General features: G+C 52.1%; 1 protein-coding gene across 2 annotated transcripts; it reads left to right on the forward strand.

The window, feature by feature from the left end:
- Positions 1–2,024: 2,024 nt before the first annotated feature.
- On the forward strand, positions 2,025–13,945 carry POLR3D (RNA polymerase III subunit D). Of its 2 annotated transcripts, XM_037886241.2 has the most exons (9): positions 2,025–2,163; positions 4,389–4,566; positions 5,961–6,004; positions 6,291–6,442; positions 7,550–7,674; positions 8,421–8,592; positions 9,510–9,781; positions 10,627–10,779; positions 11,846–13,945. In XM_037886241.2, the coding sequence occupies exons 2-9, from the start codon at positions 4,402–4,404 to the stop codon at positions 11,966–11,968; spliced, it is 1,206 nt and encodes a 401-aa protein (XP_037742169.1). In that variant the 5' UTR covers positions 2,025–2,163; positions 4,389–4,401; the 3' UTR covers positions 11,969–13,945. The 2 variants fall into 2 exon arrangements, with proteins under 2 accessions (XP_037742169.1, XP_037742170.1); XM_037886242.2 differs by lacking the exon at positions 2,025–2,163 and having other exon boundaries at positions 3,455–4,566.
- Positions 13,946–15,177: the final 1,232 nt, after the last annotated feature.

A 15,177-nucleotide genomic window follows, 5' to 3' on the forward strand; every position in this document is an offset into this window, starting at 1 on the left:
AGGAAAGGATGAATCTAGAGGTGCATGAGAGATTGTCAAACTTTTAGAAAGTATTTTTTGTAAGTGTGGCTTTGTGAAACGTTTGTGAGTTTTGCAAAATGTCTGCCTATCTAACTGGATTCTCAGCTGATGCAAATCAGCATAGCTCCATTGAACAGGTCCCATGTATACCTTTATTTTTCAAGAGAACTCTTAATGAAAATGATGAGCCCAATTCTGATCTCCTTTACACTAGTGTCAACATGGGATCTTTCTATTTGTTACTCCAGATTTACACTAGGAAAAGTGAAATCAGAGTTTGACCCATGCATCTATTTCTAACGAAAAGAAAGCCTGTGCTATGCAGAGAATAGAGATTCTGGTTTAAAAGTCATTCTTGAGTGGCTTCTAGCTTCTTACAAAACAAAGTTTAACAAAAGAAATCATGTTGCAGCCCAAAATTTGTGTTTGGACAGAGCTAATAAGCAGAGCCTCAGAAGTCCTGTTCTAAATCTAGAACCCATGATTTTCAAATAGGATCAAATTTTTGGCAAAACGAGTTCTCTCTTCCCTCCAATTAATGGGTTTTACAGGCACCTTCAGGGGTGACCGTACAAGCACAATTGCCGCAGAGATGGTGTGGATACTGCAGAAAACAGGACAAAGGAATATGGAGGTGCACAAGGACCGACTGCAGCAGCATCCTCTTCAATTTACCGTTCTTCCCCTGAAGTGTTAACATGCTCCATTACTGCAGTTTCATGGCACAATAGAGGTAATGAAGGAAAGTTTTATTTCTGAGGGGCTGGTTTCAAAAAACACCTTTATCTTGATGCGTGAAAAATGAATTTGATAGCAACAATTTCAGCTAGTGGGATTTTCTCTTAGGCTTGGAGAGCCCACTTTCATTGCCGACATACCTCCCTTCCTGCAGAGGTGTTAAATTAAAGCCCAGCACGACTATAGATTTTTCTATTTTCACTTAGCACGAGCAAGGAGATACTTGAAGCTCTTTCGTAGCAGGCAGCAGCCACTGACAGGAGCGAAGGACTGTTTTGGTTTTTATAGAGCCAGGGCTTGATTTTGAAAAGCAGCTTTGGATTTTTCTCCAGCAAATAATTGCAGGCCTGGTTTTATGGGGTCAGATAATTGGATGAACAATGCTTTGACATGTAGCTGCTTGGCTGCTTCCTGGAAACCAGGTGATTAGACATCACAGCACTGTAAAGAGCGTCTGCAGAATTGTGTCTGGGTGTATAGTTGTGTGGGTGCAAAACTGCTGTTGCAAGTATTTCCAACCCCCAAGCATTCAAAACTCAAGAGCCGGTCCCTGAGAAAATCATGAGTGGCCTAAAATTCATGAGATTTTAAAAAAATAATAATGTTTTGTGTTTTGGTTTCTGAGCCTTTGGAATGCGTTCGGGTCACGTTCTCAAGCTTTTTTCCAAAATGAGAGCTAGAAACATACTTTTTTCTTTTAAATTAAAAAAAAATCAGTGAAATCTCATGCAATTCGTATCCTCCGGGAGCTGGGGCTTTTAAGAAAAACAGTAAGTATTGCAAGAGTTGGCTGCGCTGATTTGCAGAGAATGAGACGAGGGGCATCAGGTAGTTAAAGCATGGATGCCACTAGTAAGCTTCTAGCAGCATTTACCTCCTCTCATCCTGGGGAATCGTGCTAGTGACAGACAATCTATCGTACAATTCTCAGCATGGGCATTTCGATGCCAATGTGATCTAGAGGGTTGGCAGGGTGATTGTGTCGTTAGCATAGGTAGGTATTAATCGCAGTAGGGGAGGAGAGTGATTGGGAGTCTGGACTCCTGGGTTCTATGCTTGATTTGCCCACTTATGTCCTTTTGTCACCCTGGCAAGTCAGTGCTCTGCCTCTGTTTCCCTCCCTGCCCACTAGCTGCAAGTATTTCCCCAGTGCAGTGGGCGCCCCTCACAAAGATGGCGCCTCCTTCCTCCTATGCCAGAGATCGCCCCTCACAAAGATGGCGGCACGCTCTTTTCTCCATTACGAGTGCGTGCCCCTCACAAGCATGGCGGCGCGGCGCGAGTCCCGCCACTTCCACTGCCCCTCACAAAGATGGCGGGCGCACGCATGCGGGCTAGAGTTGAAAGGTCAATCGTGGGGTCACGCTTTTTCCTGTTTGCTGCTGCTGGTCGAGGCTGGGTTAGGTAACAAGGAATGGGGTGTGATGGGGGAGGGTGTTTGGACGGGGGGGCGGGGTATGAGCCCCCTACGAAGGGGGGTGCGTGTCTGGGGGCAGCGGGGTGTGAGCCCCCTATGAAGGGGGGTGCGTGTCTGGACGGGGGGGGGGGGGGGGTCCTGAGCCCCCTATGAAGGGGGGTGCGTGTCTGGACGGGGGGGGGGGGGTCCTGAGCCCCCGATGAAGGGGGGTGCGTGTCTGGACGGGGGGGGGGGGGTCCGGAGCCCCCTATGAAGGGGGGTGCGTGTCTGGACGGGGGGGGGGGGTCCTGAGCCCCCTATGAAGGGGGGTGCGTGTCTGGACGGGGGGGGGGGGGGTCCTGAGCCCCCTATGAAGGGGGGTGCGTGTCTGGACGGGGGGGGGGGGTCCTGAGCCCCCTATGAAGGGGGGTGCGTGTCTGGACGGGGGGGGGGGGGTCCTGAGCCCCCTATGAAGGGGGCTGCGTGTCTGGACGGGGGGGGGGGGGTCCTGAGCCCCCTATGAAGGGGGGTGCGTGTCTGGACGGGGGGGGGTCCTGAGCCCCCTATGAAGGGGGGTGCGTGTCTGGACGGGGGGGGGGGGGGTCCTGAGCCCCCTATGAAGGGGGGTGCGTGTCTGGACGGGGGGGGGGGGTCCTGAGCCCCCTATGAAGGGGGGTGCGTGTCTGGACGGGGGGGGGGGTCCTGAGCCCCCTATGAAGGGGGGTGCGTGTCTGGACGGGGGGGGGGTCCTGAGCCCCCTATGAAGGGGGGTGCGTGTCTGGACGGGGGGGGGGGGGGGGTCCTGAGCCCCCTATGAAGGGGGCTGCGTGTCTGGGGGCAGCGGGGTGTGAGCCCCCTATGAAGGGGGGTGCGTGTCTGGACGGGGGGGGGGGGTCCTGAGCCCCCTATGAAGGGGGGGGCGTGTCTGGACGGGGGGGGGGGTCCTGAGCCCCCTATGAAGGGGGGGTGCGTGTCTGGACGGGGGGGGGGTCCTGAGCCCCCTATGAAGGGGGGTGCGTGTCTGGACGGGGGGGGGGGTCCTGAGCCCCCTATGAAGGGGGGTGCGTGTCTGGACGGGGGGGGGGTCCTGAGCCCCCGATGAAGGGGGGTGCGTGTCTGGACGGGGGGGGGGGGGGTCCTGAGCCCCCTATGAAGGGGGCTGCGTGTCTGGACGGGGGGGGGGGGGGGTCCTGAGCCCCCTATGAAGGGGGGTGCGTGTCTGGACGGGGGGGGGGGGTCCTGAGCCCCCTATGAAGGGGGGTGCGTGTCTGGACGGGGGGAGGAATGAGGGCGATTGAGCTTGCTATGGGGGGTGTGCCTGGAAATGAGAGTGGGTTCCCAGGCTCCTATGGGGTGTGTGAGCCTGACAATGAGTTGGGTGGTGTCAGAGCTCCCTATGGGGGGTGCACACCTGGAGATGGCAATATGGGGTTGAAGCCTGGGCGGGGGGAACGGTAGGGACTGCACGCCTGGAGACAGGTGGTGGGGTCTGAGCCCGATATGAGGGTGCCTGGAGATGGGGGAGCCTTGAAGGCGAGGTGTCTGAGACCCCTGCTGGGGGATGTTGAGTCCCTATAGTGAGGGGCCTAAAGAAAGGGGGAACTCTCCCGCTGTGATGAGGGTGAGTTCCCTTATAACCTGGACTCTGGGTAATTGAGCCTCTGTGTGTGGGGAGAAGTGAAGGGGTCAATGCCCCCATGTAATGAGGGGGATCTGACCCTGTACAGCAAAGGGTCCAGGTAGGAGGTGGGTGTGAGCCCTGAAATAGTGAGGGCTGGGTATGTGGGCCTTCTTTCTGATCCCCTTTTGGGGAACTGGTCCTCAGTCCAGCAAAAGGCAGATGACTTGCAGAAAAGATCTCCCAGCTCGGGCTGTTGTCCTGTACTCAGTATACCTTCCTTACCTGCAGGCCTCCCCGCCGTCCCCCTCCCCCCCACCTTCCGAAGGGCCCTTCAGTTAATCATGCCCCTGGTATCTCAGGTCTATTTTGTCCCCTGTGATTTGTTAATTTCTTGCCCTAGCAATTATCCTTATTCCCTTTTCTCCCGATCGCAACAAATTCCTATTCCTCTTCCTCCTCCTGACAGAGCTGTGTCTGGACAGAAAAGGAGTCGGCATGGCTGTAGCACCACCTCCATTCCTTCCGGCTCAGGAAATGGGTTTCCAGGTGTCAGCTCTTTGGGTTGCTGGAAATTTCAGCCGTGTTGTTCCCTCTGATATTTCTCTTCCCCAGATAACTGGAAAGGATGTCGGAGGGGAGTTCAGGCAACGACGCTGGAAACCCAGGCAGTCTCCGGCCTGGACTCGCTGGGGCACGAGGGCTGATAGGGAGGAGACCTGCCACCCCCATTACCCCCGGGCGCCTCCCCTCCATCCGTTCCCGAGACCTTACCCTCGGAGGAGTAAAAAAGGCAAGTGTCCCCAATTGCACAGAGAAGACTGCCCTCCTGACTTTCTTTAACCAAATAAGTGGCCTATAAAATAACTTTGATCTCATTTTATAGAACCTGATCCCGCACCCACCAGGGTCAGTACCACTGACTTTACCATGTGCCAGATCTGGCCTGTAGTATTCATGACCTAGTGCTGTACAGTGATCAAGAACACACAGTCACTGCCACAAAGAGCTTGTACCCTCAACAGATGTGCTTAGTGCTGTTCCAGTGACACTTCTTTGAGGGATGCTGCTAATTGTTCTTGGCTCCTTTTTGGAGTCTAACGAAAGATGTCTGACATTAAAAAGCTTAGAGACCTGATTTTTATTACGATAATTCCAGTGTCAACTTGTTTTTTTTGTATCTTTCTGCCCCTCTCTGATGGAGGAAGGGGCGTAAACTAAACAGTAACTGTTTGGGTTAAGAAGAAAGTTGTCCATTTTGGGGTGGCTTACACCTTCCTATGCAGCATCTGATAAGGAGGAGACAGGATACCACACTCGACTGACCACTGGTGCGGTCTGATATGGCAGTTCCTATGTAGTATAGTTGTTGCATCAGGAGCCTTTGCAATCAGAACTCCTTGTTCTGTTCCCTTCTCTGACACTAACTCCTTCTGAGGCTTTGATCAAGTCACTTTTTCTGTTTCCTTTCCCCATCTGGAAAGTGGGAGAATACGTATCTCCTCGCCTTATAGGGCTGGATATGAGGGTTAATCAATGAATGTCTGGAGAGCAGTTGGGAAAACAAGCCTTAGATAAACAGCATTATTCTTTTTTGAACTGGCAGCCTGGTGATGACCTTGCCAATCCCTACATGTTTCCATGTCCTCTGTGGTCTCTTCTTCTCTAACCCATTCCTGATGCCACATGAGCTATTTTTGTAACTGGGGCTGGCACCTTCTGTAGAGGTAACTGGGTAGGGAGTTGTACGGGACACACTGCATTGTCTGAGTCTATAATGCAGCAAGACTGGTTCTGTGCCAGGCTTCCTCACTTCTGTTTGTAAATCATCTTTTTATCCATAAACGCTCAAATAGTCAGAGCCTAGACAGACATTCGGGTGCCTGTGCATAAGATGGCTTGTAAACAGCAGCTCCAGTGGGGAGAAACTATTGGACCATGATAAAACAAGAGACTGATGTAAAGTACCTCCAGAAGTCAAGATTTACATCAAGGGCCCAGGGCCTGGCTCCCTTCAGCTCCTACTGAAATCTGTGGGAGCTGAGGGCTCTCAGGATCTAGCACCATGTTACAGAGCTCAGCAGCAGATGGTGGGGTCATCAAATAGCTTCCCATTTGTTTTCTGTGGCTTATATTTGGCACTTTCTGAACAAGAGACTTAATCATTTTTTTGTTTTTGTTTTGTAGAAAACTTTCACCCCCAACATAATTAGCAGGAAGATCAAAGAAGAGTAAGTGGCCACTTTATATTGTCTCAGTGGAGTGGGATGTGATCATCTAAAACCCAAATTAATGTGTACTGGCTGCAGTGCACTATTAAACAGCCTCCACGTTCCACCCCAGGGGTGGCTGTTTTGCAGTGATTGGTATAGACAGTTTGTAAAATATTCTGGCATCTTCTGAGTGTATGTAACAACACTCTAAGATGGGAGGGTGGATCATTTCAAGTGTGTTAGGATTCAGCAGGAGCGTTTTAGGCTTGCAATAAGCAATACCCCATCAAACCTTTTTCTCCAGGCCAAAAGAGGATATCTCCATCAAGAAAGAGAAGAAAGAGAGAGATCGGGATCGGCAGAGAGATGGCCATGGACGAGGCAGGGGGAGGCCGGAGGTCATTCAGTCCCACTCCATCTTTGAGCAAGGCCCAGCAGAAATGATGAAGAAGAAGGGTACTGTTAGCAGGAGTGTGGACAGCACTTATGGCTGTGGGGGCAGGAGGGAAAAGCCACTTTTCCCAGAGTCTCCCTTCTGCTTTGCTTCTCCTCCTTGGAGATGACTTACAAGGAAGGCCAGTGGTGGGGAGAGATGCTGCATTTCAGTGGCAACTTGAATGATCCCTATGTCCGACTTGCATGTATCTTTTGGCCAGAATTGTTAAAGCACTTTGGAATGAAAGGTGCTGTCCATGGGTAGATTGTTTTTGTTAACGTGGGTACTGCCTTTTTTGCAAAGGTTTGAAATAAAATGATCTGGGGTTTGGAAGGGCTCAGTGATTCACGTTGGGGTAAGAGAGCTCTTCACCACAAGGTTACCAGTTTCAATCCAGCCCATTAAAGTCACCACTGTTCGATTCATTGCGTGGTGGGTCTCAGTGTGGTTTCTAGTGGGCAAATGTCCTGGTGGCTTGTGCAACATGCACTTGGGGAAGTTAAGACTGGAGAGTCTTCCCTGGCTGGAGAGTGAGGCCTTGTCTTCACAGCAGTGTGAGTTCAAGCTGTAACTCAAGTGTTACCCCAACCCACCTCCTGTTTGCGCGCACACGCCTGGCTCTAGTTACATGGTGCTTTAAAGTCAGCTGAGCAGCGCTGTTGCAGGGTGTGAGTTGATGCTCAAGTACTGCTAATGCTCAAGCTACGAATGCAGTGGGGGTGGAGCAACCTAGGTGATAACAACTCATCAGCTGCTGATCCATTCACTCTGCGTAATTTGGGTGTTGTTTTGCACTGTGACCATGCTCACTCGAGCTAAGCTAACTCGGGTAGTAACTTGAGATAACTGTTGTAGTGAAGACTAGCCCTGATCTACCCTCTCTTCCCAGAGCTACAGTTCCTCTAGGCCAGGGTGGAGGCACATTGGCAGGCTAGTGTTGGGGAGAAGCTTGCACTGCTTGTGCTGTTCTGTTCTAGAGTTGAACAAGGGGATCCTGGGCTGCAGGGCTTTGAATCTAGAACCGCTTAATTCACACCAAGAAAAGGGGGATTGAAGTACAGTGCTCAGCCAAGGGATTATCCCTGTTCCAAATCTTCACTCCTGCGCTCTCCTTCTCTTTCACACAGGCACTTGGGATAAGACCGTGGACATGTCAGACTTTGGACCTTCCCACATCATCAACATAAAGAAAGAGAAGAGGGAGACGGACGAGGAGACCAAGCAGATCCTGCGTATGCTGGAAAAGGATGATGTAAGCAAGGCTGGGAGGAGGGGTAGTACCATCTGGGATGCAGGGCTATAGTTCTCCATCCGGCTGGAACAGAAGAGCCTACTCCAGGATTGTTCCATTGGATGGGGGCGGGGAGGTTGAGGAGGGAGTTTAAGGCTTCTAGTTCCCTGATGTTTGTTAGTCTGGGAGTCCCCAATTCTAGCCCTGCCAGCAGGACACCTAGGGCCAAGCCGCTGTTTCCCCAGAGGCGGGGCGTCCTTGCTGCTCCCCAAGAGTCAGTTTCTGCACCCAGCAGCAGGAGCTTCAGGCTCACCTCTGGTTACTCTCCTGATTTCACTGCCTCGTGGAGAGGAGAGGAGAGGATACTCACGTTGTCTGATCCTGCAGCAGTCACGGACAGCTCCCATTGACTCCTGTGGAGTTGGCTTGTACACAGATCAGACCAAGCACTGTTACAGATGGCATGGAGTCATAGGATTACAGTATCTGGGCATGGTTGGTGTGCAGGACTGGAAGGCAGGATTCCTGGGTTCGGTCCTTAGCTCTGCTGTCAACTTGCTATGTCAGTGGCAACTCGCTTCCCCTCTGTACCTCAGTTTCCACTTTTGTAAAATGGGCGGGGTGCCTATCTGCATAGGGGTTATGAAGTATTTGTCCTCTCTGTATCCAATGGCCCTGATAAGTCCTGGCTGGCAGCTCTCCCCTCTCTGGCGCTGAGGGATATTCTACCTTCTGACTCTTCTCCCTCTCCCGCTTTCCTCCTTCAGTTCCTTGATGACCCACGCTTGAGGAATGACATCCGGAACAAGCCAGTTCAGCTGCCCCTGGCCCACTCAGGCTGGCTGTTCAAGGAGGAGGGCGATGATCAGGAAGATATGAAGCCTTTGGTCACCAGCACCAAGGAGGAGATGATGGAAGTGGATTTGCCTTCAGTGAAAGGTACTGGATCCAAGCCCATCATGGTCAGACTCTGTGCTGGGATCCCTATGGGGATACACCCCAGGGGCTAAGCTCACCAGCCCTAGCTACAGCCTCGCAGCTTGAATGCTTGGGGTAGGGGAACATGGAGCTGATTTGTGCCAGTGTACTCACAAAATCCAAGCATTCAGCTAAGGGTACTGGCTATTGACTGAAAGGTATCCCTGGGAGGCCTCCCTAGCAGGTCTCATACATTTGGTCTGGCCCTTCTACTTCCAGCCTCCCCGCCCCAGCGAATGGGGAACAGAGGCATGTCAGGGGTTCACTGATCAGAAGAGAAGCAAGGTACAGAAGTTGCAGGGGGTGGAAGGAAACCACATGGGGATGTGTCCTCTTAGTATGTTGGACCATTCACAGCAGCACAAGAGGCTGTCCAAGCCTGTTTGCTCTGACTGAGGATGGTTCTTGTCTCCTGTTCTTCAGAAGGGGATGAGAAACCACCCAGAACCAAGGGTTTATTCAAGAGGCTGAGTGTGTAGCCCAGATGTTAACTATGTGTGACGTTTCCCATCATCCTAGTCAGTAAGGGTCAGGTCCTGCACGGTGCTGAGAGCCTCAATTCCCACGGACTCCCAATGGGAGTTGAAGGTGCTTAACACCTTGACAGGTGAAATAAAGGCACCAAAGGTCAGCGTTCTTTCTGTGCCCCTGGCTAGTCTGTTGCAAGGGAGCAAGATTTGCTACAGGTGGCAAGAGCCTCTTCTCCCCTGCTTCCCTCCCCCCCCACTCCCGGGGGTGTGAAGCGGACACTCCCAGAGCATGGGAAGGTGGCTGTTGTCTAACAGGGCGCTCATGGTGGAGTGGGAATAACCCTGCACAGGTAGCCTGCGACCTTGTCTGCACCCCAGTGAGCTCTGCAGTTTTGTCTCTGCTCTTAGTGAAAGAGGAGCCCCGCGATGAGGAGGACTCCGAGGAGCCACTGGCGATTGCCAAGCCATCTCAGGCAAAGGCACCTCCCAGCTACCCGCAAGACATCTCCGTGGCAGAGCTGCTGCAGAGTCTGAGCCTGACCAAGGAGGAGGAGCTGGTCTTCCTGCAGCTGCCGGACACCCTCCCTGGACAGCCGCCCACACAGGACACCAAGCCCATCAAAACAGAGGTGCAGAATGAGGAGGGGCAGATGGTGATGGTGAAGCAGGAGAAGAACCAGGTACGAGGTCAAGCGGGGCCCTCACTGAACCCTCCCTGGTATGGGAATGAGATGGACACTGTAGCAGGGGGCTGTCTTGCTGCGCATCACCCCTGTTAGAGGGGAGCTGTGTGCATATATTGTAGCTAGGCGCTAGGGAAGCATGTGGACTGGGGAGGCCCATCAGCGGAACTCGTAGGTAAAACCTAGCTAAGAGCTGAGCCCTGTCAGACAGAGGCTCCCCCCGGGCACTGGTGTGCATGTGCAGTGGGAGAAGGAGCAATGCAACAAGGGACAGTGTCTGTGCTGGCATTTCTGGGGAGTTTGCTGTATCCAGTGGTGAGAGACCTGGGGCAGGGGAGGGCACACAGGCAACTTTAACCATGCTCCCCAATCCTTTCACTGGGTCCTTCACACACTCCCAGAAAGCACCTAGGATTTCATCGGTGCAGTTTCTGTAAGTATCTCAGTCTGCGTCTTGGCTCAAGGCAATTCCCACTTCCGCTATGCAAGTTTCCCAAACCCATTGGCCTTTGACATCCAACCAGCTTGAGCCAGGTGGCAGATATGCTCACAACCTCAGCACTTAAGGAAGGCTCTGGTTTTGAGGGAGGCTGCTTTGTTTCAACACTGATGGAACTTCCATTAAATTCTGAAAGAGGCAATTAATGTCTATCCAATGATGCAGCACACCTGAGCCTCATTGCATGGGGGTGGAGGCATATCTTACAGGGTCTCTTACTCCTCTTTGGAGAGACTCCTTCCAGGGAAGGCATGAGAATCCCAACTCTTGACTGGAGAAGAGCACTGGGGTGACCAGGGCAAAGGAGCTGCACCCCTCTAACCCCGAATGTGTTTCTCCACAGGAGGCCAAGCAGGCTGAGAACATCTGCACCCTGGGGGACCTGCCAGAAGGGCAGGTGGGGAAGCTGCTGATTCGCAAATCAGGAAAGGTGCAGCTGGTTCTGGGCAAAGTGACTCTGGACGTGACCATGGGGACCCCGTGCTCCTTTTTGCAGGTACAGCTCGCTCAGCGGCCAGCATGCATGGGAAATGGCTCGTCCTTGCATCTATGGTGAATTTAGTGCTGGTGAAAGGTGACACGCTGGCAGCCTTGGGAACGCTTCCTCCACCCCCAAACACTTGCTTGCTGCCCCATGCCTGTGTGTTTCAGTCCTGGCTTGGCCTTGAGGGACCCCCTCTATGCCTGAGAGGAGTGTTCTTTCTCCAGGGTCTGTTCAGACCTTGTCCTCTCGAGTGAGATGGTAGTGAGAACTAGTTGTCGTACTGGATTTTGTGATCCATGATGTCTATCTCTGTGGTATATAAACACCATCTTATCGACCCCTAGCTGCTAGGAATTGGGCTCGGGAGGCTCCAAAACTCATTTCATGCGGGGCCCATCCAGCAGCCCTCGGGTAGCAACGACTTTATCTACTCTCCACCTGGGCCTGACTTGAACCAGCGCCCCGGAGGTGCAAGGTTCTGTATCCAAATCTCACTCCCCTGAGCCATCCACTCGATGTGTCCTTTGAGGACTGAGAAGAGCTGCTGCTATCTTATTTGGGGTCAGGAAGAGGCCCCATGATATGAAGGCTGAAAGCATCCACACCCCAGCACTGGAAGTGGGCAGATTATTTCAGAGACAGTGGATGAGAGAGAGAACCCCCGCTCACTTGCTTTCGGAGTAGGTAGACTGGAGGAGCCTATAGTTTAGCAAGGATTTGGCTTACCCTAGTCATCTACTGGCTGTTTCTGTAACCAGCGCACGGGGGATCCTAGTGCCCAGGCAGCCAGAAGATGAGTTTCTGGGCTCGGCTCTCCCTGCTGGGAAGGAAATGCTTCCCCTCCAGAGTTCAGATGCATACAACAGAGCATTAGAAATCAATGCTTGACGGGAGCGTAACTCACTCATGCAATGAATCAGGGCCAGGGAGTTAAGCTACAGCATGGCTGTCTCGAGTGGTCATGAAGATAGTTTCCCCAAGCCAGGGAGATGCATTTTCTGTATACTCATGGGCAGGTAGCCTCTAAACAGAGAGTGAATCTGGCTGTTTTTAATGGTTTCTCCTGTATTGTTGAAAGGAACTGGTATCTGTGGGCACTGGAGATGGCAGGACTGGAGAGATGATCATCTTGGGACACGTGAAGCACAAGCTGGTGTGTTCCCCAGACTTTGAGTCCCTGCTGGAGCACAGGCATCGATAAGAGAAAGGAAAGAAGGAGCGGAGTTCTCCGTGGGATTCTCCTCTCCTTTGTGGAGGTTCAGCCCAGAGGTGGGCTGCTCCTCTCGTCGGCCTGGGACTTCCATCCCAGTTCAGGTCCCGATCTGGCTACGGGAAGCAGGTGCATGTCAGAGCAGGGTTTCCCACTGGGGCCGTGCAATGCCCTCTGTGCCACTACTCTGCCTACGGGCATCTTGCTCTTAGAAGCCTCCCATCTGTTTTCTTTACTGGCTGTGCTCAGAGCGAGGGGAGTTGGGAGGGCTCCTCCCCTCCAGGTGTAGCTATAAACAAGAATTACGGGGGACAAATGCACTCCTGTCCCCACTGGCACAAGTATACATATGTTCCCACCCTGTGTCTATAGAAAAGCTACAGTGACTCCAGCCTCTGCCTGTGGACCTAGCTCTGGACTTGAGACAACTGGGTTTCGGGTTTCAAGCACAGATGAGGTGTGCCATAGCCTTTTGGTACCAGTGAGGGAGATTTCCTTCCCCACTCCTGACTGTGTACAAGCCTGCAGCATCCTACCATGTCCATCTGCCTTGCATTGCCAGAGTCCCTTCATCCAGCCACCACCATTGGGCTGAAGGAGGACTGGTCCAGCAGGCACGACAAAGCAACTCAAGCTGCTTCCCTCTGCTCCCTGTGGTTGAGTGAGCTGCCTGTGCCACCCTCCCAAGCCCTGCTGGGAAGAGCCCGGAAGCCAAGCCAGGGCCCCCATCCTGGAGACTGTTAACCTTTCACCAGTGGTTTCCCTTTGGCCAGAGATACAAAGTGAGCTGTTCCTGTGGGCTCTGATCTGCCTGTCAACACCCAGAGTGAATTTCTGCCTCCTTTGCTGTACAGCCTCTATGTGTCTATAGGATGTTCGCACTGCAGTTAGACACCCACGGCTGGCCCATGCTGGCTGACTCAGACTCTGTCTAAAGGGCTGTTTAATTGCAATGTAGACTTGCGGGCTTGGGCTGGAACCTGGGCTCTGGGACCCTCCTATTCTCAGGGTCCCAGAGCCCAGGCTCCAGCTCGAGCCCGCAAGTCTACACTGCAATTAAACAGCCCTACAACCTGAGTCAGCGGGCACAGGCCTGGCACAGGTTTTTATTTGCAGTGTAGACATACCCTGAGTCACTACTGCTCTTCAGGAGGGGTGTATAGTCATTCAGGGGCTTGCTTTCACATCACCAAGTGATTGCCCAGAGAGAGACACTGCCTCTCATCTTTGCGTAAGTATTCCTTTAAAAGGCTAGGCCCTGTGCCCAGTAAATGTGTGATATGGCTTTGTGGGTGAATCTCCCGCATCTGTGAAGGTGAGAGTCCTGTTTGCCAATGTCCGGATAGCACTTTGAACTCCTAAAGTGCTGTCCACGTACGAAGCGTGTGTTGTTTAGATTTTCCAGCCTGCACCGCTTGGAAGCCATGGAAGAATGTGCCAATAACTTTACCAGCTGCTAGTCTTGTGTTTGGGAGTTCAATATTAAAATGTGGCCTTGGTCCAAAATGCATTCAGCACCCTTCAAGCTCCCCCACCTGGCTGCTGACGAAACAAAAAGTTTCCAGTGCATTCATTTTATTATTGAGGCTGTAGAGAAACAGGATGGCCAACACCACCTGGGTTTAATGACCACTTAGGTTCTGGAGTACTCCACAGAAACCACCTAATTCCACCTCTTCTGCTGAGTCTTCAGACACCCCTAACTCCTCCTCCGGTTTATGTGAGCGGCTAAAGATAGCTGTCTACCTCCCGCAGCCACTTGTGCCAGTGAAGTGGTTTGCCACTGGGGCAGTTGCTCTCGGAAGACCCAGCAGCTTGTCTGTGTGGGCTCTGTCTGGTGGAGCCAATGGAAAGAGCAGCACTTGCTGCAGTGTGGTGTCAAGACTGCTGGATTCTACGGGGAGCATTGCCTGGGTTGCATGTGGAAATCAAAGTGGAATAAAACTGCATCCGTGTGCACATGTGGTATAGGTGTGTGGGCTACAGATTATTCCTAGCAGGCTATCATGTGTCCCCTCTGTACTTAGTATCTTGTGTGCTCTCCTCTCCCTGAAACTCGCTATCTCCTCCACCCAGCATTTGGGAATCTGCTCTTCCTTGCTGCACAGTTTTCCAAGTCTTGTCATCCTAGAAGCCTCCTTTTTCCATCCGTCTGCCCTCTAGCTCCCTGCAATGTTGCAATTATCTTTCCTCAGAAGTATCTTCTATGCCCTGTTTGCCCAGCCCTCTATCTGACAGGTTGGATGTACTATCACAAGCCGGATCAATAGAATCTGGGCGCTTTCTGTGGGGTTCATCTTTTCTCCTCCACCATACCTGTTGCTTGAGATGGGCTTGGTATCCTAGTCTTCTCAGTCCATAACTCTTGTTTAACATACACTATATACCGATACTTCTGTAGGAGGCAAGGAGAGTCATTAAATACAGTTGAGCATAAGCTTTTGTGAGCTACAGCTCACTTCATCACATCCGATGAAGTGAGCTGTAGCTCACGAAAGCTTATTCTCAAATAAATTTGTTAGTCTCTAAAGTGCCCCAAGTACTCCTTTTCTTTTTGCGAATACAGACTAATACGGCTGCTACTCTGAAACCTGTCATTAAATACAGTATTCACTATCTGGTTAAAACAAACAGCCGCTCCTGGCAGGGCTTTGGAGCTGTGCTCCGGCTCCAGGCAAAAACCTGCAGCTCCACTGCTCTGCGCTCCAGCTCCGGGCTCCGCTCCAAAGCCCTGGCTCCTGATGCCACCACAGTTTTGATAGAAATGTGTGAAATCTCAAGGCTTTATCTGACGGGAACATAAAACATCCCACTCTCTGCAATTCAGAAGGCAGTAGCAAAGTCTCACTCATCCAGATAATCCTCTTTATTGGCCTGAAAACTAAGTCTGCATGCTGTGCGGGTATTAGAGGTCTGTCCGGCTGCAATTGCTAAGGCCATTGGACATGTTTCTGCTGGGGTGAATGACAGTGTAATGGTCAACCTCTGAGTTGGGCTCTATGGCTTAATGTTCCCTTGACTCAAATGAGGGTAAAATAAGGTGGAAAGTGCCCATCTTTATAAGCCCAACTTGCTTCTGACAGTTTGGCTGTTGTCAGATGCAAGCCCCCAGCACATCCATGGCATTGATGCGCTACACTTAAGGCTTATGAGGAGAGGCTGAGGGAACTGGGATTATTTAGTCTGCAGAAGAGAAGAAT

Source organism: Chelonia mydas, chromosome 26, assembly GCF_015237465.2.
Source record: "Chelonia mydas isolate rCheMyd1 chromosome 26, rCheMyd1.pri.v2, whole genome shotgun sequence".
NCBI lineage: Eukaryota > Metazoa > Chordata > Testudines > Cheloniidae > Chelonia > Chelonia mydas.

Coding starts and splice junctions, on each gene's coding strand:
- POLR3D (XM_037886241.2), top strand. CDS start 4,402: ATGTCGGAGGGGAGTTCAGGCAACGACGCTGGAAACCCAGGCAGTCTC. Junction 4,567..5,960: donor CCCTCGGAGGAGTAAAAAAG/GCAAGTGTCCCC, acceptor TTTGTTTTGTAG/AAAACTTTCACCCCCAACAT. Junction 10,780..11,845: donor CCCCGTGCTCCTTTTTGCAG/GTACAGCTCGCT, acceptor TATTGTTGAAAG/GAACTGGTATCTGTGGGCAC.